This window comes from Carassius carassius, chromosome 29 (genome assembly GCF_963082965.1).
Source record: "Carassius carassius chromosome 29, fCarCar2.1, whole genome shotgun sequence".
In the NCBI taxonomy this organism is placed as follows: Eukaryota; Metazoa; Chordata; class Actinopteri; order Cypriniformes; family Cyprinidae; genus Carassius; species Carassius carassius.
This window is the reverse complement of record NC_081783.1, coordinates 27783642-27809521: the sequence shown is the minus strand read 5'-3', so window position 1 is coordinate 27809521 and position 25880 is coordinate 27783642. Positions and strand designations below refer to the sequence as shown.

Below are 25880 nucleotides of genomic sequence, written 5' to 3'. Positions count from 1 at the left end.
CATTGCATTGTCCCTCATTTTCTTAAAAAAAAAAAATCTTGGTTATAGTGATCCACATACAATTAAAGTGAAATGGGGCATGTCTCTAAATATTAAAATGTTCACTGTTTCGATAGTGTGTGTTTTCAGATATAGTAATAGTAAACAATATTATGTGCGGCATTTTCACACATTCAGTGTAAAAAATAATAATAATAATAATTTAAAAAACACAACAAATTTCCATGTGAAATATAATTAAAATTTTATGGCTTTGCAGCTCAAATAAAAATTTTCATGAGTAATGAATGTGGGTGGATTTATAAATAATAAGCTTCATGTTTTTTTTATCTTCTGAAAGCAGCCATTGTTTTGTGCCTTACCTTGAAATAATAATAATTATTATTAGTTTTTTTTTTTTGGACTTGCACACATTTGACAACAGAATACTTAGAATAGTGTATAAGCAGCCCATGTTAGGAGATTTGATGATTGTGTAGCAGAGCAGAAGCAGCAGTGTTGTCGTTATTTTGGAGAAGTCTTTTTTTTGACAGTGCACTCCTCATGGTCAAAATGAACATGAGTTGGCACAAAAAACTAATTTCACTATAAAACATATGAGTGTATTGTGCTTCATGCTGTGCTGTCAACTTTCAGCAATGTGTAAAACAGACACAGCAAAACACCAAAGTATAGTACAACAATTGAAAGTAAATGCATGTTGTCTTCACTAAATGACACTTCACAGCATGTTATATGGTTTAACATATATTTGACTATATGGTGTGAGGGTGAACAGTTCGAGCCCTCCTTTTATTCATGACCCTTTCTCCTGAGTGTTTGCTCATCAGTTCTGCATCGCCAAGACATTCCGTGACCAGCAGACTGTTGAAGTCAGCCTTTTGAGCCATTCAACTAATTACAGTAGCCAACCTTCATTCTTGTTTCCTTTGCTCAACGTTGCGATAGCCAAGGCCATCGCTAGTAGGGTGAAAGGTGGTGACGATTATAGGGGCCCATGGCTGAGGGGGGGGCCCCCGGCGATCTCAACCGACTCAAAAGACGCTCGGGACAGTTGACGGGCTGCTGCTGTGTGTCGTCAGGAAAACTTATCATTTTCACATGTTATTAAGCCTTGCCACTTGCCAATTTAACCATTCAAAAGACTTTAAAGTAGGGGTGGGTGATATCTCGATATTTAAAATACATTGAGATATTTTTAAACACGATATGGATTTTGACATATCGTATATTTCGATATATTGTTTATATTTAATTCTGATTCCACCACTTTGCTTGTTTGTCTTCTCTGTGCTGTGCTCGCCCCCACCTCCTTGATTTTGTTCCCCTTCCCCTCGCGTGTTGTCTCATTGAACATGGTGGCGTCCTCAACCAGCCCGGAGGCTACAGAACTAGTATCAAAAAAGACAACTGGCTCCATTATATGGAGATACATCGGTTTTAAGGCGTTGGGCGAACAGCAGGCAGATGTCTACTGTAGGGCCCTTTGATTTCCGTGATGCAGAAAACACGGACGGAATCCAGTCATAAAAACGGAATTTACAGTTTAACGCGGAATGTCACGGAATTTGTCAAATGTAAGTCATTGCACTCACATCAAATCGCGATATGGACTAATATCTGTAAATAGTAAGCCGGAAAAGTCTATTTAAATATGAATCCTGCATGTTCTGCATATCTGTGTTAATAAATGGCGCAGAACTGCGTCTTCGTTTTTTACACACATGGAAGGGTGCGTGACGCTCGCTGTGATTTCAGCTTCTGTCGTCTCACTAAATTAGTACGTAAACACATGAAGTACATCTCCAGAACTGCACTGAGAGTCACTTCATGAGCATTTGACCATTTGATTTGAGTAAAACTAGCGTCATATATCACATTATAGACTGTAGTATCACATACAGAACTATAAAGGTATGGTAACCCGTAATAATAAAAGTCTGGTTTAGTTTAAAGACAAGTATTTGCCAGAAATCTATTAATATTGTTCAGCAGAATGTACATAGCCTACTACTACTATTAAAATGAAACGAACATAATTTAAGGAATAATCACACAACATTTCTTCCATGTTTTATTATTTAATAGAAAATCTCCTTTGTTTACCAAAAAGTTTGCTAATTGTAATTAAAAGATCAATTAAATTAATGTTTTATGCCTTCATTTGATAACCAGAAAAATGTAAATACACAGAATTTCAGAGGAGAAAAAAACATTTCAAAAGAAACGTTTTTTCATTTAAAAAATAAAAAATGTAACAAATTAAGTTGTTTTTATGCATTTAAATAATTACACATGCTAAAACACAGAATTAGGTAACAATAAAACATATGATAAAGAAAAAATAAAACATTTTATAGGACCCTAAACATGTAATATTTGGCATATTTGTTTTTGCAGTAGTTTTTAGGGGGTTATTTTTCCTGTAAAGATATCGAAATATATATCGAGATATAGAAAAATATATCGAGATATATTTTTTGCTCCATATCGCCCAGCCCTACTTTAAAGCCTATATATATTTTTACTAGTACATGCAGGACACTATAATTAATTTAATGTGAGTATAGCAAAGTAAAGCGAACTGTGACATATTAAACCCCCAAATTCCTCTACAGTTGACTACTAGTGAAATTTATTAAAAAAAAAAAAAAAACACCTTGACCTGACCATGTTTTGCTTACATGTTTTTTTTCCAGAATTGCTAATGCAACCTTTTCACACCACAGACTGAACAAAATTAATCATTGCTTGGTAATTGGTCAACAAAGTATTGATATTTGTCTGAAGTTTTGGTTGATTGTAATCCATCACATACCTTTTTATCAAAGTTATCTGACATTATCAAGATGAATTTGTTCTGATACAGTTTAACTCTGAGTTCTTGTATTATTTTATTACCGTTTTCTAAACTATAGCAAATAAACTGTGATAATGCAAGAAATGTTGATGATGTCTGAATACATTTTGGTTTGACTGTATATTTAATTTTTACAGTGAAGACTATGCAGTGCTATTTTACATTTAATTATTCGGTTTCTGTACCTGGTCACATACAAACTTGAAAAAACGTAAAGACTGTGTAAATAGCACAAACAAATAAACAGAACGAACATACAAATTAAACACTTTCAAACACTAACCCCAGCTACGACCCTGGCGATAGCTATATCTTCACAGCAGAGTATGTCAGTGATCACAAATGAAAGCATGTGAATCGAGGACCACACAATCACAACCACACAATGCGGTTCTGTCAGAAACAAACTGAAAGTCGCTCATCCAATCAGCTGATACAGTTTATAAAACTGGTCTGAATTATTCCTTCACAAAAGATTGAGTAGGGCATTGTTCAGAGTACCTCCTTTTGTGTTCTGCAGAAGAAAGTTGTTACACAGGGTTTACACAACAGGAGAAAATAATTGCAAAACTGTAATTGCCCATGCCTGTTCTTTTGTTACATTTTGCAATGCTTTATCCATTTCCTCCAGAAGCTTATCTTGGCTAACAGCATCTAAACTCGATGATGAGGTCTTTGACAGTCAGTTGGGGTTCAATTAGAGAAACTCTGAAACTCTCCCCTCTCCAAATCAAACCTGTGAAGCTCATTTTGAAATGGCAGCCAAAATAATTGCTCTCTTCTGATCTGTGTTTGATATGAAGGCTAATTATGTTGATGATGGTGATCAGTGCTGTGTCAAGCTGGCTGAGGGCCTCAGGGGACGGCATGGGGAAGAGCTCTCGGTTTAGAGAAGTGATTATTCACTGCTGGGCCAATGAGTCGACAAGTTACTAGAGAAAATGAGGATGGCATGAACTCTGTTATATCTATTATAACAACACCTGTTTGAGACGGGAAGAGATGATGCAAGGATGCAAGCGTGACTTCAGAGATCTAAAATAGTTAAAGGAAAATCCCAGTACTTAGCAACTGTTAGCTAGTACGTAATAGCATGCCAAGTGATAATTATTCATTGATACTTGAGTAAAACAGTAAAATCATCCTCTATATGTACCTGCCTCACTATAAGCAAAAGCTTCCCTCGTCACTGCAGTGAAAAAACATTCTAAATCCCAACATAATGGAATATTAACCACTGTAAAGTCTTCCTCTTTTCCCATCTTTTAAAAAAACTGATAAAATAATACTTAATTTCAACAATTTACTTGTATTTTAAGTCCAATGCAAAACATGCTTTCAGTTAGTTTGTCAACATAAAAATCTTTTTTTAGTGCTAGATTGGTTCACATTCGCTCTCCATAATTTAATTCAGTAGATTGCATGTAGAGAATTATATTAATCGAATATAAAGAATTCGAGTTTAAAATAATTTTGTTGTTGTTGTTATATAGATAAGATAATACAGCCGAGTAAATCAGATGATCTATGTTTTCCCATTTCATCTGTGTATGCTAGTTTTAATTAACTATCAATGAATGAAAGTATGTTAATAAAGAAATTCAACTAATTATGTGTGCTGCCTTGTTGACTGATGTTATGTGGGTTTGACAAGTAGTCAGATACATTTTCACTGGGTGTTTTTAATCACAAGGTTTGACTGCAAACAAACTGTTCATTCTTAGCTGACTAAATTAAAACAACCCGTTCTGAGATCAGCCTCGCCTTCACAGTCAAGAGATGAACACAAGTCTGTTTGTTTCAGTTCAGCTGGGATCGCGTTTGAGCTCATGTGTTTTAGTCATATTTCTCCACATGACCAGCTCATGTGATGACCAGCAAACAAGTCCAAATAACCTCCAGCTGGTCCAAGCTGGTCTATGTGGTTGACTCTTTGTACTATCTGCTAGTGGAGCTGGGTTCCTGCTTGTAGACCGTTGGTAGGGCATCTTGAAGCAGCATCTAAAGCATGTTAGGCTTGTGTGATCTGTTTTGCCGCCTCCGGCCTGCCCGCCCTGACCAAGACTTCTGATTATTTTTGTAATAATCTAAGCAAAAAGGCTGCCAAGCCAGATGAGGTTGAGGGTAATATGCCGTAAGAGCAGAAAAGAAACAAGTTGACGTGCCAAAGCAAAGATAAATCCCCATGATGCATTTCACACTCTTGCACTGAACACCAGAGCGTACGACCCAGTCGGTTCTGGGTATTAACACCTTTCTCAAGTCAGTTCATTTCTGTCTCTCACACACACAGACAGAGACACACATATTTCTCTAGAGTCTTTCTCTGCTCTTTTACTCTAATAGGTCCCAAAGCAGCACTGAAGCTGTGATTGATGCTGCTCTCTGCCCATATCACACTCTCTCTCTCTCTCTCACACACACACACACACACACACAGAGACACAAACACACACATTTTCAGTCATTTAAGCCACCCACACAGACGCAAAGCTACAGTACTTTGCAAAGTTTTAGGCACTTGTGTAAAAATGCTGTAAAGTGAGGATGCCGTCAAAAAATAATGCCATAAATCGATTTTATTAATTATCTACCTAGAATTAACTTCTATTAAAGTAACTAAATTAAATCAACGTTTGGTGTGACCAGACTATAGGATAAAAAAAACTTTTGTTTTTTTCAGGGAGCTTTGTTTTGGTGACACTGCCACAGTTCTTCTGGGTTTAGTCTGTTTCAGTTTGTTCTGTTTCTTCATGTTATTCCAGACAGACTGATGATGATGAGATCAGATCTCTGTGTGGAGCACTGGCTGCTGTCAGACTCCTTGTGCAAACACAAATCTCACTGGATTATTACAATTAATGGCAAAAATAATGTTTGGAAAGGTAAACTGATATTTCCTACTGACACACTACAGAAAAAGATAGAAATAACTGACTTAAAACCATTTTTTGCTGGTGCACAATAAAAAACGTTAGGTTGTTTTTTTTAACCCAACTGGTTTTTAACCCAATCATTTGGTTAAAAATAACCCACAGTTGGGAGGGTGCTATGTTAACCCATAGTTGGGTTACTTGTTGTGTTATTTTTAACCCAAAATTTTTTAGTGAGTGAAAATACAAGTGTTTATCAATGATGAAATTTGAGAGCTTTCTGACCCTCCCATAGACAGCAAGGGTACTACCATGATCAAGACACAGAAATGTGTAAGGATATCATTAATCCATGTGACATCAGTGCTTCAGCCGTAATTTTATGAAGGTACAAGAATACTTTTGCGTGGAAAGAAAACAAAAATAATGACTTTATTAACTTTTTTGTAACTATGCTTCTCCTTTGCATGATCCTAGCACCATAGTATCACGCACTGACACAAAGGAGAAGAATTGTGAACGAACGAAGGTCTTACAGGTTTGTAGTGACATGAGGGTGAGTTTGTGGGTGAACTAACCCTTTAAGTAATAGCACACAAGCAACAGTGTCATTTATAAATGTGTTGTTCATTTTATACAATAGTTCAACAAATGACTGTGTTAAATTTTAGAAACAATGTTTTTTTTTCTGATAAGCCAGTGAAATAGTTCCAGAGAAGCCAGAGCAGAGCATTTGTGCACCTCAGAGCAGCGCTGCTGTGTTTTGTAACAAATCAGTTATTAATTCATCCTTTCATAGAATCAGTTGAATGAGTGATTCAATGAATTACTCATTCAGACAGGGACCTACTGGTGGTTTTAGTGTCATAATTAATAATCCAGGCTTAGCCAACCGAGATGCCAGCACAAAATACTGTTTGACTGTCATTGTCAGAAAAAATCCTTGTAAATCAAGATATCTTTTTTGTATGTGTGTGCAGAATCTGTATTAATGGTAAATTTGTTAAAGCTAAGTTGCATGTACAAAATATGATAGTATTGTACAATTATAATAACATGTAAAATGCTTTAACTTACAGCACCTTCATAAATTGAATAAAAACACTAGGCCTACAGAATAAGTAATGCACCAAAGTTTAATACATATCCTCAGTGGTTTTTTTTATGAAGTCTCTGAGCATTATGAGTATGAGCAACAGCAGCAGTAATGTTTGCCTTAGCCATCCGCCCTAAATACATAAACGCATACATCAGATGTTTTTGTCAGTATCGTCTCTCAAAATTCAGATTTGAATGATTTCCCCTGCAATCACAGTGTGAACGCTAAGATTTTTCCAGTGTCCTGTTGTGAACACTAAGATGTTTCCAGCGTGGAGTCGGCCTATTTTAGCTCAGGGATTGCATGCGTGACAGATCCGTCTGGATGAATCTCTCTTTTCCTGCTGTCAGTCTCTCTTCTCCAGCGGACAGGATCACGCCTCGCTCCGCCTGTCCACACGAGCTGCTAATTGGAGTGGTAGCGGGAAGGCAGTCGTGACCGAGCTGTTGGCACATGCACACACACCAGTGTAGACACACATACACCAGTGTTAACACACATATGCTCTTTACATTGGCGTTACATTCATGTTCACGGCAGATACTTTTCTGCCAGTGCTACTTAAAGGAAGTGCAAGCAAGTGGCATTCACCCCAGCAGCCGGCTAATAATACATCCACCACCTTTCCTGAGCAGAAACGTGTAGATTCACATGTATGTCACTGCATTAGACTTCAATACTGCTGGGTATTTAAAACTATTGGACTGTTTTGTGTTTATACATTGTGTTTTTGTGCACACTCTAACACACACACACACACACACTTGTATCTGTGTATATATATATATGTTTGTGTTTGTGTGTTTGTGTGTTTGTGTGTGTGTGTGTGTGTGTGTGTGTGTGTGAGCATGTGCATATATACTAATGAATATTTATATTCTGCTAAAAGTTTGGAATAATAATATTTTTATGCTTTTGGAAGAAATATCTAATGCTTGCCAAGGCTCCATTTATTTGATCAAAATACAGTAAAACTTTAAGTTATTAAATTTCACAAACAGTCAAATTGTGAAATTGTATTTTTTTTTTTTTTTCATTTGAATATATTATACAATGTAATTTATTAATGTGATGGCAAAGCATATTAAAATGATGGATGCTGAAAATTCAGCTTTACCATACCAGGAATAAATTACATTTAAAATATAAAAAAATAAAAAATATATGTTATATAAATAAAACAGTAATAATAACAATAATAATAGATTAAATAAATGCATGTTTGGCGAGCATAAGATATTTCTTTAAACACACACACACATCAAAAATATTGTTTGTTTGCATGCATTTCAGATTACATTCAGGCATGTCTTGCATTGCATTTTTCAGATGGAGAGAGATATTCCTGATACAGAAATATGTATTAGAGAATAGAAATTTCTGGGTCTTTCATGTCTTCCTTGTGTAAGTCCAGAGTTTTAACCTCAATGTTAACTGAGAGGAGTGTAGTTGTATGGACATTAAAAAACTTTCCACGGTGAATGTGCAAATGAGAAAGTCAGCTTTAAGTCATTGGTAGGTCAATGCTTTTTGTCCACATAAGATTCAGTTCATTTAGCTCCCAGCAGGGGCAAACCAGACCACAGACCAGCTCAACCTGCACCCCTTCACACATTTCTCTCCTGTAGTCCAACTCAAATCCCATTTTACATTACTAATATAAGCATGCAGGTTTGTGACTTCAGCGATTTAGCAAAGTCCATACAAAATTTAGTTATTAAATTAACTAATTTTAGTAACAGTATAGATTAGGGAAAACAAAGTATTCACTATTAAGGGTTTTTCCTTAAGGAACTCCTAATTAAAGTAAGTGTTAAGGTATGGAGCGATTTAGGGATCTAAAATATGGTCATGCAGAATAAGTCATTAATATGTGCTTTGTAAGTACTAATAGACAGCCAATATGCTGGTAATATGCATGCTACTAAAGAACTAGTTAATAGTGAATAGTGTTCCCTAATCTAAAGTGTTACCTTTATTTTGAATAATAATTGTGCACAAAAAGATCAACAACATGCATTAAGTAAATATGATCAGTTTTGATTTCACATTGACTAAAAAGGACACGGTCAGAGAAGAATTGCACAAGATGAGAGGTAAAGAAACTGTTCATTAAGTAAGTTAAAGACACCTTTAATAATATACTCAGAAAGAAAGACAAATATACTGAGGGAAGTTTCATCTGCTTCTGAATAAATGTGGAGGTGAATACTGACGAGGCTGTTTCAGATGAGGCCTTTCCCTGTAGATTTAGCCTCTCTCTATCTCTCTCTCGTGTGTGTGTGTGTGCGTGCGTGCGTGCGTGCGTGCGTGCGTGTGTGTGTGAGAAGCCACCACACTTCTCAGGGACGACATGAAGGTGAACCGGCACATGCTCTCGATACAGAGAACATTTATTACACACACACAACCTTGAATAGCTGCCAAAGTTTTCAGAAATGGAAAGCTGAAGATATTATAATGTCTCAAAGCGAAGACAACGTGTAGGGCTGTGTAATCTCTCTATGCCATAAAGAATTTATTGAAGTGTATACATTTATTTATTGAAATATTTATTATAATTAATTATTGATATTAAATCATTGTGTCTGGAAAGCATTCTGTTTGACTTGTGTTTTCAGTGTTCATTTATTTCATGTGTGTTTATTATTCATGTGTGTGTGTGTTTACTCGGATCAATGCTTCAGCCCTAATGGTCAATGTTAGCCTGTGGGTGGGTCATGCACTGATGAGTGATCCTACTGATGATGCTAAACCCTACCAAACCCCTCTACCTTCCCTGTAACCTCTAAACATGCACATAGGTGCTTTTTAATTATGAAACATCCATCAGCATCTAAAATCAGCTTTGTGTTTCATTAAATAGACTTTTTAAATTGGATCTTTTTAATAAGCATTGTATCTCAGAGTTGAACTGGTTTGTTCAGAATGGACGATCATCAATTTTTTCTCATGCATAATGTATAGCATACTGTGTACTAGCTACTGTTTTACAAATACTATAATATATAAAACAGCCTGCAACTATAAATGATTCCAACTTTTTTATCCTGCATGGTCATATTTTTCATATTTTATTCAGTGGCTTCGATTTAGAATCTTTTAAATAAACAGCTTTTCATTAAAGCTAAAGTGTGCAAAAATAACAGTTTTCATAAAGGTTTCCCTGAACACTCTCCTCATCTTCCATACTTCTATTCCATACATGAGTGCATCTCACGAGTGTGTTGCCATGTAAGGCTTGTCAGGCTTAAACAAACATGCAATGTTTTGGTATCATCTAGATTTTAACAATTGATCTTACATTTATTTTATAATCGTGAATTTGGCTTTCTGTAGACTTTAAAGGTTATTTTAGAAATTTGAGATTTTTTTCTGAATTAATAAAGGAAAATGTGATGTCTGATGTGCTCATGATAGATGAAACAGATGATTTAGCAATTAATATTATTATAATGCTTGGGAAATTATTTTTTGCATAAGAATAATTCTGTGTCTATCTATCTGTCAGTCTGTCTGTGTGTGTGTGTGTGTGTGTGTGTGTGTCTGTCTGTCTGTCTGTCTGTCTATCTGTCTATCTATATGTCTGTCTGTCTGTCTGTCTGTCTGTCTATCTATATGTCTGTCTGTCTGTCTATCTATATGTCTGTCTGTCTGTCTGTCTGTCTATCTATATGTCTGTCTGTCTGTCTGTCTGTCTGTCTATCTATATGTCTGTCTGTCTGTCTGTCTGTCTATATGTCTGTCTGTCTGTCTGTCTATCTATATGTCTGTCTGTCTGTCTGTCTGTCTGTCTATCTATATGTCTGTCTGTCTGTCTGTCTATCTATATGTCTGTCTGTCTGTCTGTCGGTGTCTATCTATCTGTGTGTGTGTGTGTGTGTGTGTGTGTGTGTGTCTGTCTATATCTGTCTATTTTGTTTTATTGTTATTTAATGTTTCCTGTAATGTTGTCCTGTTCTTCTGTACACTGTGCCTACTGTTCAATAACGTTATTGCATGAAAAGTTTTGGTAAGAACCTCAGAAACACAAAATAACTTTCAGAGACATCAGACTACGACAGGTTTACTTGGTTGTCTCTTCATAGACTGCGATTCTAGAAAGTATTTTAACATATAAACTAGATTTACCCACTTCACTTTTCTATTTTCTGTATACTGCTGGTTTTGGCACACAGCAGACTCAGTGTAGTATGGCTGTATGCAGTTTGGAACAGAACCGTGTTTTCGTGCCCATGAACACTGAACTGTGGGATGAAATGGATCAGTGGAGGCTGTCAGATCAGAGCTGATGTGTTTTGACATCTGGAGAGGCAGGATGTTTCTGGGCGAGATACTGTCCGGGTGGTAGATGTTGGACAGTAATTCATTATGCATAAAAACAGATGTCTCTTCTTTTATAGATTACCCAAAACGAGCTGATTTACTGACTGAGTGTCCGCCCTAAGCCAGCAGAAATGGCCACATCAGTTCCTCTGTGACCTAAACAGTTCTGAAAAACTTAATTAGAGGCCAATAAAAATGAAGAAAAATAACATCCTTCCTCTTGAGTCTGATCTAATTTCATTGTATGAATTGAATTAATCTCATGTTTTAAGAAAAATTTTATAATTCATGTAGAACTGAAATGTAATTACTCTCCGAGTGCCCTTTCCTTTTGATTTCATTAAATGTATTTTGCCCTACATCGTTCCTTGTTTAAATGCTTATTGAAAGTGCAAATCCTTATGAGTTTTGATTTTTCACTCCAGTCCAACATGACCACAATCCTCCCTCAGGGGTGATTGTGTTTCAGCTGACGTTATTAGTCTCGTTTGGTTGATAGTCATGACTCTGCTTTGCTCGTTTCAGGTAAAATGTTCAAGTCCGTAGACTTGCCGTTGATCGTGGAGTTTATGCTAATGTTCTACAAAGACAAGCCCATTGACTGGCTGTTGGACCACATCATGTGGGTGAAGGTGTGCAATCCAGAAAAAGATGCGGTAAGAATTACACAATTTTGCTTTTATATTATTATTATTAGTATTATTATTATAGTCATCAAAATTATTATTTGTTTCCCCAGTCTCACTTGTTTCTCACTTGTTTCACTCATTCAGTATATGAATCATTATTTTTGTGTCTGTCCTTAACATTTGTGTAAAGATTTTTTTTTAATTAATAGCTGATGCAAATCATAGCTATGTGTTATTATTGGCATTTCTCCTTGAGATATTAAAAAATGTGTATATTTTTTATTGCAACCATCATAGCTCTCTCTCTCTCTCTCTCTCTCTCTATATATATATATATATATATATATATATAGCTATTTTTTTTAAATAATATTAAGTGACATGACATAAGGCCATGTTCACTTAACCCAGCCAAAGTGCACAAACACAGCAGTGAACACACACACACACACACACCATGAACACACAACCATTTTACTTAATCAAAATATCCTAACTGTAGTTGGATTGAAATTAATTGGAATGCACAGTGAAAAAAGTTATCTGTTTTTGCAAATGAACTCTTCATATTGTAACTGCATCATCGTCCTCTCAGGAGTGAACTCCAAGAGTCTTCCAAAAAAAAGAGCAAGAACCCAATTCACAATAATAATAAAAAAAACTGTATTAGTTATTTAAACTAATACATTTATTTAACTAATTAAAGTTTTTATATAGATAATTATCCAAAAAAAAAAAAAAAATCTATCATCATTTATTCACCATCATGTCATTCCAAACCCAGAAGACTCTTATTCATCAATGAAACACAAATGAAAATATTTTTAATGAAACCTGAGAGATTTTTACTTTATCCATTAATCAAAATGTTCTTGCTTCAATAAGTACAAACAGACACTGTAAAATGAATCAATATGAATGAAGTCTTCTGAAGAGAGTCGGTTGCTTTTATAATACTTGATCATCACAGATAACCAGAGACAATCAAGTATGGTAAACAAAAGTTTAAGTGTGCTTGCTTGATGCTCAAGATTTTATGTTTTTATGAACTTTTTGAAGCTTGACATTTTGAGGGAGAGAAAATGCTCAGATTTTATTCAAATATCTTAATTTGTGTATAGAAGATGAATGAAACTCCTGTGGGTTGGGAATGAAATAACGGTGATTTAATGATGACAGAATGTGGTTTTTGTGTGAGCCATCTCTTTAATGCAGTGAGATCAGTCGTCTGAGGTGCTAGAACGTGACAGAAACAGCTTTGTGCCTCGACTCATTCAGAGATGAAACCGTCTCTCTCCGACGTGGTGCCTGAAAGGTGCTTTAATAGAAATGATCTCCGGTTTCTAATATTTCTATGGCCAGAACGATCATTCAAATCAATTCAATTCAAGTTTATTTGTATAGCGCTTTTTACAATACAAATCATTACAAAGCAACTTTACAGAAAATTTACAGCAATTATTATATGACGCAGTCACACTTGTAGCAATATTTGTTAGTTCTGTTTGTTGATTCAGGGTTAGCATCATCTGGGGTCCTCTGAGGGTCAGCATCATCTCTTCTCAGGTCTTCTGGATCCAGACTGGAGCTTGTGTAAATCCTAGTTACCAAAACAGAGAAACAAATAGAGACATCATTAGCATAGCTGCTGATCCAACAAAGTAAAACTAATTAGTTTAACCCAAGCTAAAGAATAAGAATGTGTATTTGATCAGATGCAACTACACTCACAATTTAAGAGATACATTATTCGAATGCTTGGCGAAAGAGATGCGTTTTTAATCTAGATTTAAACAGAGAGAGTGTGTCTGAACCCCGAACATTATCAGGAAGGCTATTCCAGAGTTTGGGAGCCAAATGTGAAAAAGCTCTACCTCCTTTAGTGGACTTTGCTATCCTAGGAACTACCAAAAGTCCAGCGTTTTGTGACCTTAGGGAGCGTGATGGGTTGTAGCGTGGTAGAAGGCTAGTTAGGTACGCAGGAGCTAAACCATTTAGGGCCTTATAGGTAAGTAATGATAATTTGTAACTGATACGGAACTTAATAGGTAGCCAGTGCAGAGACTGTAAAATTGGGGTAATATGATCATATTTTCTTGACCTGGTAAGGACTCTAGCTGCTGCATTTTGGACGACCTGTAGCTTGTTTATTGACGAAGCAGGACAACCACCTAGAAGTGCATTACAATAGTCCAGTCTAGAGGTCATGAATGCATGAACTAGCTTTTCTGCTTCAGAAACAGATAACATGTTTCGTAGCTTGGCAATGTTTCTAAGATGGAAGAATGCAGTTTTTGTAACATTGGAAATATGATTTTCAAAAGACAAGTTGCTGTCTAATATAACACCCAGATTTTTGACTGTAGAGGAAGTAACAGTATCCGTCTAGCTGCAGATTGTAATCTACAAGATTCAGTGTACTGTTTTTTGGTCCAATAATTAATATCTCTGTCTTATCCGAATTTAATAGGAGAAAATTATTGGTCATCCAATAATTTGGATTGGAGAATTAGTTTCTGATCTGAGACTTCTGTTTGTAGTATTGTTTGTACAGTAGTTGCTATATAATGTATATAAATGTTCTTTGTGTCCCACAGAAACATTGTGACAGGCAGAAAGCAAACCTACGCATCCGCTTTAAACCGTCTCTCTTCCAGCACGTTGGAACACACTCCTCCCTCGCCGGAAAGATCCAGAAACTCAAGGTGATCTTTTTTTAACCAAATATGTTTATTTATAAGGTTTTATTTTTTTATATGTGTGTGTAATCATGTTATAGAACCCTCCGGCAGAGTGGTCTGCCTCAGGACTGTGTGCATTTCTCTTCAGATTGTCCAAATTGCAAATCACAGTACCCAGAAGGCAGCTGATAAGAGCTCATGTCCTAATAAATCAGCATGTGTCCCTGCTCTGTCTTTATTGGCTCCAAATGAAGAGCGCTAGGAATTGCCATGGCGATGAGCGCTCTTATGACCCGCCCGCTCTGTGTCCTATTGATTTTTGTTCTGGGCTGGTGAACACATCTGACGCTCCATTTCCTGCATTCTTCCCCCTACGTTTATCATAACACCTGCCTCAATCACTGCTCCTATTCTTCATCTCTAGTCATTCCTTTTCTAGGCTTCTTTCATTTATGTTTTTCATATCAACCTTTGGCATGTTTTGGCACTGTAGTTTCTAGTTTGAAGTTTGTTTGGCATTGCACACTCTCCACAAAAAGTGGAGGCCTGGTTTCCTCCAGTACAGTTTGCAATTATTATAGTAACATCATTTTAAGTGGATTATTAAAAAGCGAAATATTTGTATATAAGTTTAAATATTTAAGTAATACTTTAGTGAAGCTACGTCTATGTAATGTTTCTTTTCTATGTATTGCACTTTCATCCACACTGAGATGATTCATATATATAAGTTAACATATAAAATGTATTTTGTTATCATTAGGTAATGTATTATTTAACATGAACAAACTTGAGCAATGTTAATATTAGTTAATAAAATGGTTTTATAATGTTAGTTCATTGGGCATTAACTAATGTTAACAGATTTTAAAAATGCATGAGTAAATGTAGAAATTATCAAATTATCTTACAAGGTTCTGCCACAGAAGAATCATTTTTGGTTCCACAAAGAACCATTCAGTCAAAGGTTCTTTAAAGAACCATATTTTTCTTACCTTTTCATAATCTGAAGAACCTTCTTTATCTGTACAGAACCTTTTGTGGAATGTAAAGGTTCTTCAGATGTTGAAGGTTCTTAATGGAACCATTTAGACAAAAGGTTCTTCTAATCTAAGGCATCGTGAAGCACCTTTATTTTTATTAAGAGTGTTACCAAGATTAATAAATGCTGTAGAAATAGTGTTCACTTTGCATTGACTAATGTAGTTCTTCAATGTTACATTCCTGCAAAGATGACTAATACATTTATTAGCGATTGATGTCCTGTGGCAAAAAAACTAAACAAAAAGAGGCAATGCTGTTCAGACCATACATGAGGTTATGGTTTTGTCGTGGAACATGGAAGCACCTGTGATAGATTTGGTGAATATATGAAATAAAATGAAATAATCACGCGAGAGAACTTTATTAAGACGAGCAGCTGTTGGAAACTGCTAGTTTTGACTGAAATGAAAACACCATATTCAGATTTACAAAAACATTCTGGATCAGTTAAAGGCATTTGAACGGTAGTCATATAAAATAATGAAGGCATGAAAAATCTATCAAGGCAGTTATATAACAGCAACAACAAAAGAGGTTGAAATCTTTAGTTTGAAAGGACATAAAGTGCCTGTTTTTGAAAGAAATACCCAAACACCTTTTATATAGTCCTACTGTTTTTTTGCTCAGGATAAGGACTTCGGAAAGCAGACGTTGCATAAAGGTCACGCTAACCCGCTAGCTGAGGTCACCACCAGTCTGAAGACGTACCAGCATTTCACTCTGGAGAAGGCCTATCTGGGAGAGGATTTCTTCTGGGCGTTCACACCTGTGGCTGGAGACTTCATACGCATCCGCTTCTTCACACCTGTCCGAGTAGAGAGGTACACACAGACATGATGCCTCAGGTTTCTCTCTGTTACACCCTCATGAATGCCACACAACTTCTTTTAGCCAAAAAGGCAGCATTGCATATGTCCTTTGCAGAACCGAGTTGCAAAGAGTTCACTTGAAAATGCATCCAATTTAGTTGATAATATAGATTATAGATATAATATAGATATAATATTATATATCCTATATTATATAGATATAATAAGATAATTCAATCTTTATATTTTAAAAAGCATCAAGAACAGTCCAATTTAATCAGATAATCTTACCCGGTATTTGCGTGTCCCTACTTGAAAATCTATTTTAGGCTGATAACTGTGTTTTGGAAGATGGGAGATGCTTTCCAGCTGGTCTAAATATCATTAGCTGGTGGAAGGTAGCAGACGGGGATTTTGTGAGTTGATAGAAAACTAAGAAAGTGTTATATTGAAGCAAAAGTTTCAATAAATAAACAGCGCAGTACAAAAATTCTGATAAAATCTTATTTCAGTTATCAAATCAAATGCTTTGATTTAATTACATAACTGTAAAGTTACAAGTCACCAGTTCCAAATCTACTTTCCCATCACGCTGACTCAGAGCAGCTGGATAATGCATCAATCATCATGAGACACAGTCATCCGTACGTTTTTAACCCTAATGGAAAGTCCATGCATATTTCAGGCTTAATTGAGAGCTAATAGTGCTCCGTGTGAATGAGAGCGTTTGACGATCACTCACTGGCTTCCTTCATGCTACAGGAGTCACAATTTAACAAGCGCAGGTGTCCATTTACACCTGTATTTAGAGACCGAAATCTGCCAGTGTCTGTGATTGCTCATGTTTCAGTGATCCACAGAGGAGGAAGAAAATTGAAAAAGTCATTACATTAGATGCCATTTTATCAGGTGTCATCTGTGCTCTAATGCTACTGGACTTTTCTCAGAATTAATTATTTGAACTCTATTTCTAGAGAATCAATCAGCCAGCGTTTCTGCGTTTTACTGTAGAATAAAGATGTCACAACCACAAATTTATACGAAACATTTCAAACCTAAAAAACTTTTTTAATTATTCATTTATTTATTGAAATGTATGTTTTTCATTCTTTAAATTGCCACTTCAGTTGATATTTTATATAATGCAAACACATTCAGACATGTGTGTGTGTGTGTGTGTGTGTGTGTGTGTGTGTGTGTGTGTGTGTGACTATTTATTAAAAAATTGTTTTAATAAATTATTGATTTTGTTTAGTAAGAATGCATTGAATTGATCAAAAGTGACAAAGGCAACAAGCTTTCTGTTGTTCTTCTAAACTTTCTATTAATCTAAGAATACTTTAAAAAGTTATGACATTGATAATAATGTAAAACGAAAATGTTTCTTGAGCAGCAGATCATCAGCTTATGAGAATGTTTTCTGAAGCATCATGTGACCCTGAAACCTGGAGTCAAATTCAGCTTTGCATCACAGGAATGAATTATTATTTTAAAGTATTACTAATGTTGCTATATTTTTGATTAAATAAACTGAATGCAAGAGACCTGAAGAAATTTCACCAGTCCCAAGCCTTTGAATGGTGTTAATGTCTAAATACTTTTTGGGGCCACTGTGTGCTGCATTGCTATAAATAACTGCATGATAAGATGATATATGAGGAAACATATGCCGTACAGTTCTTTAGCGTTGTACTCCTTAAGGACTTCTAAGATTGATAGTTTCGATGGTGTGTGTGTGTGTGTGTGTGTGTGTGTGTGTGTGTGTGTGTGTGTGTGTGTGTGTGTGTGTAGGTATTTCTTCCGCAGTGGAAACATCGAGCACCCTGGAGACAAGCTCTTCAACACTACGGTGGAGGTTCTTCCTTTCGACGTGAGTCTCAGATGAACACTAGCAGTGTGTTTGTTGAAGGATTGTGTGTTTCCTCTGGGCCTCCATAAACACCCCACAGATCTGTGCCGAAACACTGTCTCAGCAAGCTCAAGGCTTCAGTCAGTGTTGAAAATATAATGCAGTCACAAACACTTTTTGGCATGGTTCCTGTTTGAGCAGAATTGATCGTAGTTGGATTAGAAGCTTTTTAAATGTGCAACATCACTATTATTATTGCCCATACTTATAGTTAAGGGTTGGTTTAAATGCCACATGACTGATATTTCAGTCATGAAAGTGTCTCAGTTTCCTCAAAAATATGTAGAAAATATTATTTATTCAGCACTGGCAGTTCCGAGGTGTTTAATAGGTTGTGTAAGTCTTCTGGAAAGTTCACAGTCTGACACAAACTCCAAACTATCTTTGTTTTGGCCAGATTTAGTTTGAATGTATATCAAGGCCTCGAGGCACCTCAGAAGTTTGTCCATGAAATCTTGCCAGGCAGCCTTTAGAAGCTCATCTAGGTATCCAAATAAATATTATTCAGTTAGAGAGGTTGACTAGTGCCTTCATTTTTTCATGCTTCGGAGGAGATGCAGTTTCTCAGAGCCACTTTCGCCGCCTACAGCAGTGCATTTCCAGACAATTACTGTCAGACTTGAAATGGCCTGCTGTGATCAATGTTCCTGTTATTATGCATGATTCGTGGGTCTCTGTTTGTTTGTAAGGACTAGATCAGTGTTACAGCAGATAGTAGTTATTACACAGCTCTCTGGATTACCTGATTCTGATTGGTCAGTCATGGCCTTCTTTTTGAACCTCGCCTCATACAGAGAGGCACTGAACTGTTAGAATAGAAAGGGTCCTGTCCAAACTGTTGCTATAAAAGGAGCACATAATTCCCTAGAATATCATTATATGCTTAAGATTTGTACTCATGGGAATTCCTAAAGTAGTCAAATAAGTTCATTAGAAGGGGTCCAATACTTTTGTCCATATAGTGTATATGTAATAACATCTAATAAATATAACGAATAATATTATATAATAACTAAAACTAAAATTAATCAAACTATATGAACATAGAAAAACAACAAAGACGGAAAAAATTTTTTTTTACTTTAACAAGGAAAAATTTAATAAGCGCAATAAATATGAAAATAAAATGTATTTCAAAATATTAACAAAACTAATATTATCTCGATACTAAAATAAAACTGCTGTGGAGACAGAAAGAATATAAATAATACTGCTGTAAAGTACACAAAGACAATCAAAAGTCTTCCTTTATATGAAGGAAATAAGATTTGTTGGTATTATATTATATTATATTATATTATATTATATTATATTATATTATATTATATTATATTATATTATGTTATATTTGGATAAAAGCATCTATGAAATTAAATGTAAAGGTTTGATGTGGGTCTGAATGTAAGATTAAAGCAGAATAAAAAGAGAAATATTTAAACTTTTAAAATATAAAAAAATAAAAATCTTTAGGCATAATTATATGTTTCCAAGTAAAATATTATATATTTTTCTAAAATAAGCTTACAATGTAAATTGTTAATCATAAAATCACATTTTTTTGTCTGACAATTAATTGTCAGCACAAACTTCATGATCATGACAGGCCATAAGTGACAGGAGACCAAAGCCTGGTCAAAACAGTTTGTCGTAAGCAGTGACTGGCTTCACTCTGGTCCTCTCTTGGTGCGGTTCTCTGCATCGCTCCATCTCGAGCTCGCCGGCATCAGACAGTGAGGATCCAGGGGAAGCTGTGGAGATAAAGATATACTTCTGTTTTATGAGCTGATGGAACTGTACTGACACTTGGTGATAACAAGTGACCTGCTGTGTGTGCGGTCGGCGTGGAGGAAATATTTTCTCCCGAGGGAGAGCAGACGAGGGTTTTAAGTCTTAAATCACTGTGATTTAAGATTACAGCCGGAAACGGACGTTCACCGCAAGATTAATAGCAGGATTTCCTAAGAGCAAGAGCCTGTCGCCATGTAATATCTCTCGTCTTCCCACTGCTTTTTGCTTCTTGTTATATCTCTACTTTCTGCTCATTTCCTTCTTTGCAAAGCTCCCTCTAGGGACATTTGTGGAATTCTGCCGTATATAGGAAATTAGCAGGGAATGCTCTGGAGGAAAGAGTATTTGTGGTCTGTTTTATGCTGTTTGGAGGAATTAGAGCGATGCTCTGCTGGGGTTTTGAACATATTTGTCATATCACTGAGTTTCGGTCCAAGAAGAAGCCTCGTAAGACCTGTTTCAGAAGTTATAGTTGCCAGGGATGCAGACACAACATGTACAGCCGATAATAGTTACTGTGCTGTGAACGACGCTTCAGATCTTCCTCCCTGTAAATGTCAGCTTGTGTCTACAGTCTCCCTGAGTCAGTTCTCGTTAATGCTTCTTTCACGCTTCACAGTTATTTTTATATTGTCTTGACAGAAAAGCTGAAACACATATCTCTTCAGAATATTCTCTGCCAAACTGATATTTTTAATAATGGACATAGCTTCTGATCTCGCAAAGCGGTTCCACTCGCCTTCATAAACTGTTCATTCATTAAGAGATGCATGCAACAGAATAAAAGGTACATGTTTTCACACAGAACAACTCAGTGATGACCGGACTAGATTTGTAAATTTGATGAAGAAAAGAGTTGTTTGTTCATGCAAAACCGCTGGTTACAGTTTCAAAGTTAGATGGTCTCTTACTAGCCCAAGTCAAAAGAGTTCCCCCTTAAGACGCTCTGATAATCTGGTTTCTGGATGTGGCTGGGCTCCCTCCTTCAATATTATACTATGGGAATGAACAGAGCAGCTGATAATGAACGTGGATTAGCGCATCTTCTCAGGTAACAACGGCTCTGTGTAGTAACAGCTGCTCTATGTGAAATCACGCACCTGAAGGAATTTAACGCTGATTAGAGAACAGGCTTTACTGATGAGATGCACATTAATTATCAGACGATATTTTTGTGCACCCCTAATTTTGAAGTCGTGGTAGAAAAGTTTTTTACCTTACTTTTTTGAAATGATGTACACAGACGAAGAACAAACCATGCGTGACCTTAATGCATGAGGTCGAGCTAGTGCAAGAAATTTTAAAAAAATTTTAAATGGTAGATTGTTTGGCTAGATAAGACCCTTATTCCTCGGCTGGGATCATGTAGAGCTCTTTGAAATTGTATTGAAACTTCAGTTTGAACCTTCAACCCATTGGCTGCCATTAAAGTCCACTAAAATGAGAAATCCTGGATTTTTTCCTCAAAAATGTTTTTGCTACTGAAGAAAGCCATGGACATCTTGGATGACATGGCGGTGAGTAAATTGTCAGGAAATGTTTATTCAGGAAGTGAACTAATTCTTTAAATGCACACCAGATGTGATTATCCCAGCTTGGAAGGGTTAAAGATGTCATTGATGTTTGCATTGCAAATAATGTGACCATAAACATAAAGTAATGGTAGTTATTTTACCTACATTTTTTAAACTTATTTGACTGAATTTGAGAAACACATTGTGCGTGTGAATTTCCAGTGATTAATTACTTCACTAACAGTCATGTTATCTATCACATTGTTGCTGAAAAATATAGCTTTCAGTAACAAAACTGAATTATATTTATAATTTCGCAGCTCAAGTTTTTTCCCCCTATATAAAATGTTCACCTCAATAAAAGAAACTGTGAGTTTGTGCAAGCTTCATAACGCGACATTAAGAAAATATATATTTGTGGATAAATGTGTCGCCCTCACCTTGTGATTCGATGATAACTTATCTAACACGAAGAATGGCAAACCAAATCTTATAATACAGATACCATATTAAAAACACTTAACGTCTGTTGATTTATAGGTTTTTACAGTAAAATTGGATTCTAAGCTAATCAGTCCTGCTGTTTTGGACTGTGGTTATCAAGCACTTGTCTAATGCATGAGACTTCTGGGCTTGTAAAACAGGGAGCACGTGTATTTTTCTGTCTGAAGAGCAGCTGTGATGAGATTATGAAGAGGAGAGGGTGATGCGCAGAAACACTCCAACACTTTTGTCTCTCTTTATCAGAATATTCAGTCAGAGAAAGAAGCGCTGAAGGAGGGGAGAGAGAAGACGCCCAAGTACCAGCGCACAGAAGACGGCTTCATCAGAATAGGTGAGCTGAAACATACATTGCACTTGCTGTGACGTACACAAATATAGCAGCATGATTGAGCCCTTAAACTACATTCATGCTCGTATGAAGCACGCTCTGGCCTAATAACATAAATGCTTCTGAATTTTTGATGCACAGATTCACTGGTTATGAATGACTGTTGTCAGCGTGTTGTGTTGGATTTTTATCTATAGTTAAACACCTGTCTTGTTTCACCATCTTCAACCCATTTTGTGATTTATATAATTGATGCAATATCATATAGCCCTATTAAATCAGCCTCCACAGTGGCATTCTCCTGAGAGAGCGCCAGTGTCGCCCACTTCTGAAGCGGTTACATGAGGAAGCACACAAGGAGAATTCAGATACATGCGTGAATCATTCACTGCTTTCTGTCATACTCTCTTACTTTCTTGAGCGTGTGCTCCAAATCCAAGGGGAAAATACTACAGAAGCTGTATTTTTTTCAAAACGTTTCTCTCTCACTCTCTCATATATGTAGTATTTGAGTGTTTTCTCATTATTATGTATGGATGTCTGTCTGATTGCTGTGCCTCAGGGTTTATTGAAGGCCGTCGCTCATGACAGAGCGTTAGATATCCCCTCAGTCGTTAATATACGGAGTTGTAAGATGTAGCGTCCAGTCTCTCACGGTGTGTGTTGATGGCGTCCCTCAGGGAGGTTTGACCAGGGGATCGCGGAGGGGGAGGTGGACGCTTCCTTCGGCCCGCTGGAGGCTCTGCGGCTCTCAGTCCTGACTGACTCTCCTGTGTGGGTCATTCTCAGCGAGGTATGGCACAACACAACCGTCTCCACCATCTGTTCCTCACGCAGATGGACTTACACCTAGCAGCCAACCCAACCTACATACTGTGTGTGTGTGTGTGTGTACATATACATACATGCATGCATATATATATATATATATATATATATATATATATATAGTCCCCATTGAGATCTGATGTGTTTTTAAAGTGTCCCTCTCATTTTTTTTTGCAGTATATGTATGTATGTGTTTGACAGTGAACACATTGCAACAAGGCATAGGACTTAATAATTTCTAAACATTGACTTTCAGTCTTTATTAACCCGTTTCTCATTGTTTCTCATTAAAATTCATTAAAGTAAATAGTGTAAATTACATAACTAATGTCACAGAATAGTTTAATAATGGCGGGGCACATTGTAACCCCATCTGTGCAACTGGAATTTAAAACTGGTTAGTGTCGTCTGATAGTTATCTAAGCTGATTAATAACAGATTGGAGATTAAAATAATAGCAGATTTGTCTAATTTAAATGAACTTAGATGGAAAATTGACTTGAGCCAGAAATGGTAAAATAAATGTTCAGTGATATCTTCAAAAAAAACATTTATTATTTTGGCACACTTTTTTCTCTGTATAATATGTATGGTAATTGGTAAATTCTGTAAGTTTTGTTATGCTAGCATGTGAGGAAATATTTAAACCATGTGTTACTTGGTGCACCGTGCTCCCCTGTATATATAAAATATAATTATTTTGTTCCTCATTTTACCAGATACTTTTATGTTAAAAAATATTTTCTTAAAAAAGTGAACAAATACACACAAAACTGTATTTTCATTTATATTTGTTTTAATTTATTCCATGGTCTGTCTGAATACTGGATTCTGATTGGCTGGCAGGTATACAGTCAGTTTCATCACCAATGCACTGCTTCAATTGGCCACAGCTCTTCTGGATTTAGTATTTTTCTGATTCTTCGTGTCATTCCAGACAGACAGTCGCAGATCTCCTCAGACTCCTGGTGCATACAGAAATCTTCCTGAATTATTACAGTTAATGGCAAAAGGAAATGCTGACACACTGCAGCAAAAGATAGAAATGGCACAGTACTGTATAGAATAGTTTAATGTCGTGTCATTTGCAAACAGATCATTACAGTTGACTCCGCCTTTTCTCTCGACAGATTTTTATCAAGAAAGCAGAGTGACTGGTGTTCAGCAATCCCTGGTGACTTCACAGGATGGAAGGTGCAGGATGTAGTCTGCTCCGCACCTCCATGAGCTCTTCACACGAGTTTCTTTAGCGCCAGCTGCTGGCCACAAGCTGTTCTAGCAGGGTGGAGAACGCCCGGCCCGCGCTCCTCAGAGACATACAGCTGGAGCTGTCAGCTGGCACACGACTGATGACGCTGTATTTTGTAAACTGTATTTATATGTATATATGCCCGTTGTTGAATTCCTGTAATTACACTGGTCTGTTGTCAAGGGCTTCCTGAGCGCTCTCTCGCCTGTTCCACCATGCACTTTGACATTCAACAAATGCTGCTTTTGGAACGGAAGGAAGACTCTTCCTAATTTCATACTCGAGATTCGATTTTCAAAGTTCAGTTTGTGTTAGCTGACAAAAGATTCTGTTTAGGTTACTCCAGACGGTGTGTATTTATTGTATTTATTATGATACATTAAGAGTACACACACAGGCATATGGCCGCGATAGATATGTGTTTGTCCATGCACAGGCCTAGCTTGTGTTTCCAAAGTCTGTCCAAAAGATGCGTTCTAATGAAAGAGTAAGGTTTATTGTAACTAGAGTATGCTGCAAAACTGTTTCTTCTAAAAACTGAAATCGCTGGACTTTTCTTGATATAATTAAAAATGAAATCAATGACAATAAATAAGGAAGGGATTTTTTTATTCATTTTTTTGCTTTCCAGTAACACATTATTTCTTACTATGTTGTTTATCCTCTTCCTGTCTTAACGTGACACAGTAGTGTGCTCTCTGATAATAGACATAATTCATATTTATCAGAGGCTACACAAATTTCTCAAGGGTTGTAATATTTTTTTAATGCCTTAAAATGATTCACCAATGATTTCGGTATCACAATACAACACTGATGGATCTAGGTGAAATGAGTGATCAGCACATTTAACAAGATCTTGAGCTAGAGCTTAGTAATCTTCAAAGAAAGAAAGAAAAAGAGAAGTAAGATAAGACCACCTGGCCTACACTAACGCTGATGTTGTTTTCGAGGAGAGTCACTTCCCCGCACGGGTCGAGGAGAAATACAGCGCCATCAACTTACACTATCCCTTCACTGTTTTCTTTTGATTCGCCTAAATGAACCTGAATGAAAATGTAATGCTCCTGTCAAACTGTTTGTATAAAGATAAAGTCCAAACGTGATGTGTTTATATATTGTTATGCAGACGTGGCTGCAAAGTATTGTTTATATACCATCTTCAAAGTTGTGAGTGAATATAAATCCAAAAATCTAAAGCGATATCGTTCTACTATGTATGACTTTTATGGCAGCTTTGCGTTTATATATTTATAACAAGTGCCTGTGACTTTACCCACCTAATTTCTGATTACAATTTTGCCATGTTTTTATTGTTTTGAATACTATTCAGTGATTCTGTCCAGTGAATAAATACATCAATCTTCAGCATAATTTATGAGGTCATGAAGAGCCCTTGAGGGTGTCTTTATAGGCGAGTTTTATAGTAAGAAGAGTTA

At 36.3% G+C, this 25880-nt stretch overlaps 1 protein-coding gene across 2 annotated transcripts in view; it reads left to right on the top strand.

Annotated features, from left to right (window-relative positions):
* mgat4b (alpha-1,3-mannosyl-glycoprotein 4-beta-N-acetylglucosaminyltransferase B) overlaps positions 1-25058 on the top strand; it is a 155371-nt gene extending 130313 nt beyond the window's left edge. Inside the window, exons 9-15 of one of the 2 annotated variants that reach the window (XM_059516505.1) lie at positions 11684-11814; positions 14385-14492; positions 16140-16333; positions 18113-18191; positions 22280-22367; positions 23045-23157; positions 24323-25058. In XM_059516505.1, coding sequence (XP_059372488.1) covers positions 11684-11814; positions 14385-14492; positions 16140-16333; positions 18113-18191; positions 22280-22367; positions 23045-23157; positions 24323-24346 — 737 coding nt within the window. In that variant the 3' untranslated portion in view covers positions 24347-25058. Of the gene's footprint in view, positions 1-11683; positions 11815-14384; positions 14493-16139; positions 16334-18112; positions 18192-22279; positions 22368-23044; positions 23176-24153; positions 24292-24322 lie in introns of those variants that run through there. The other variant, XM_059516504.1, reaches the window with a different exon arrangement.
* The last annotated feature ends 822 nt before the right edge of the window (positions 25059-25880 follow it).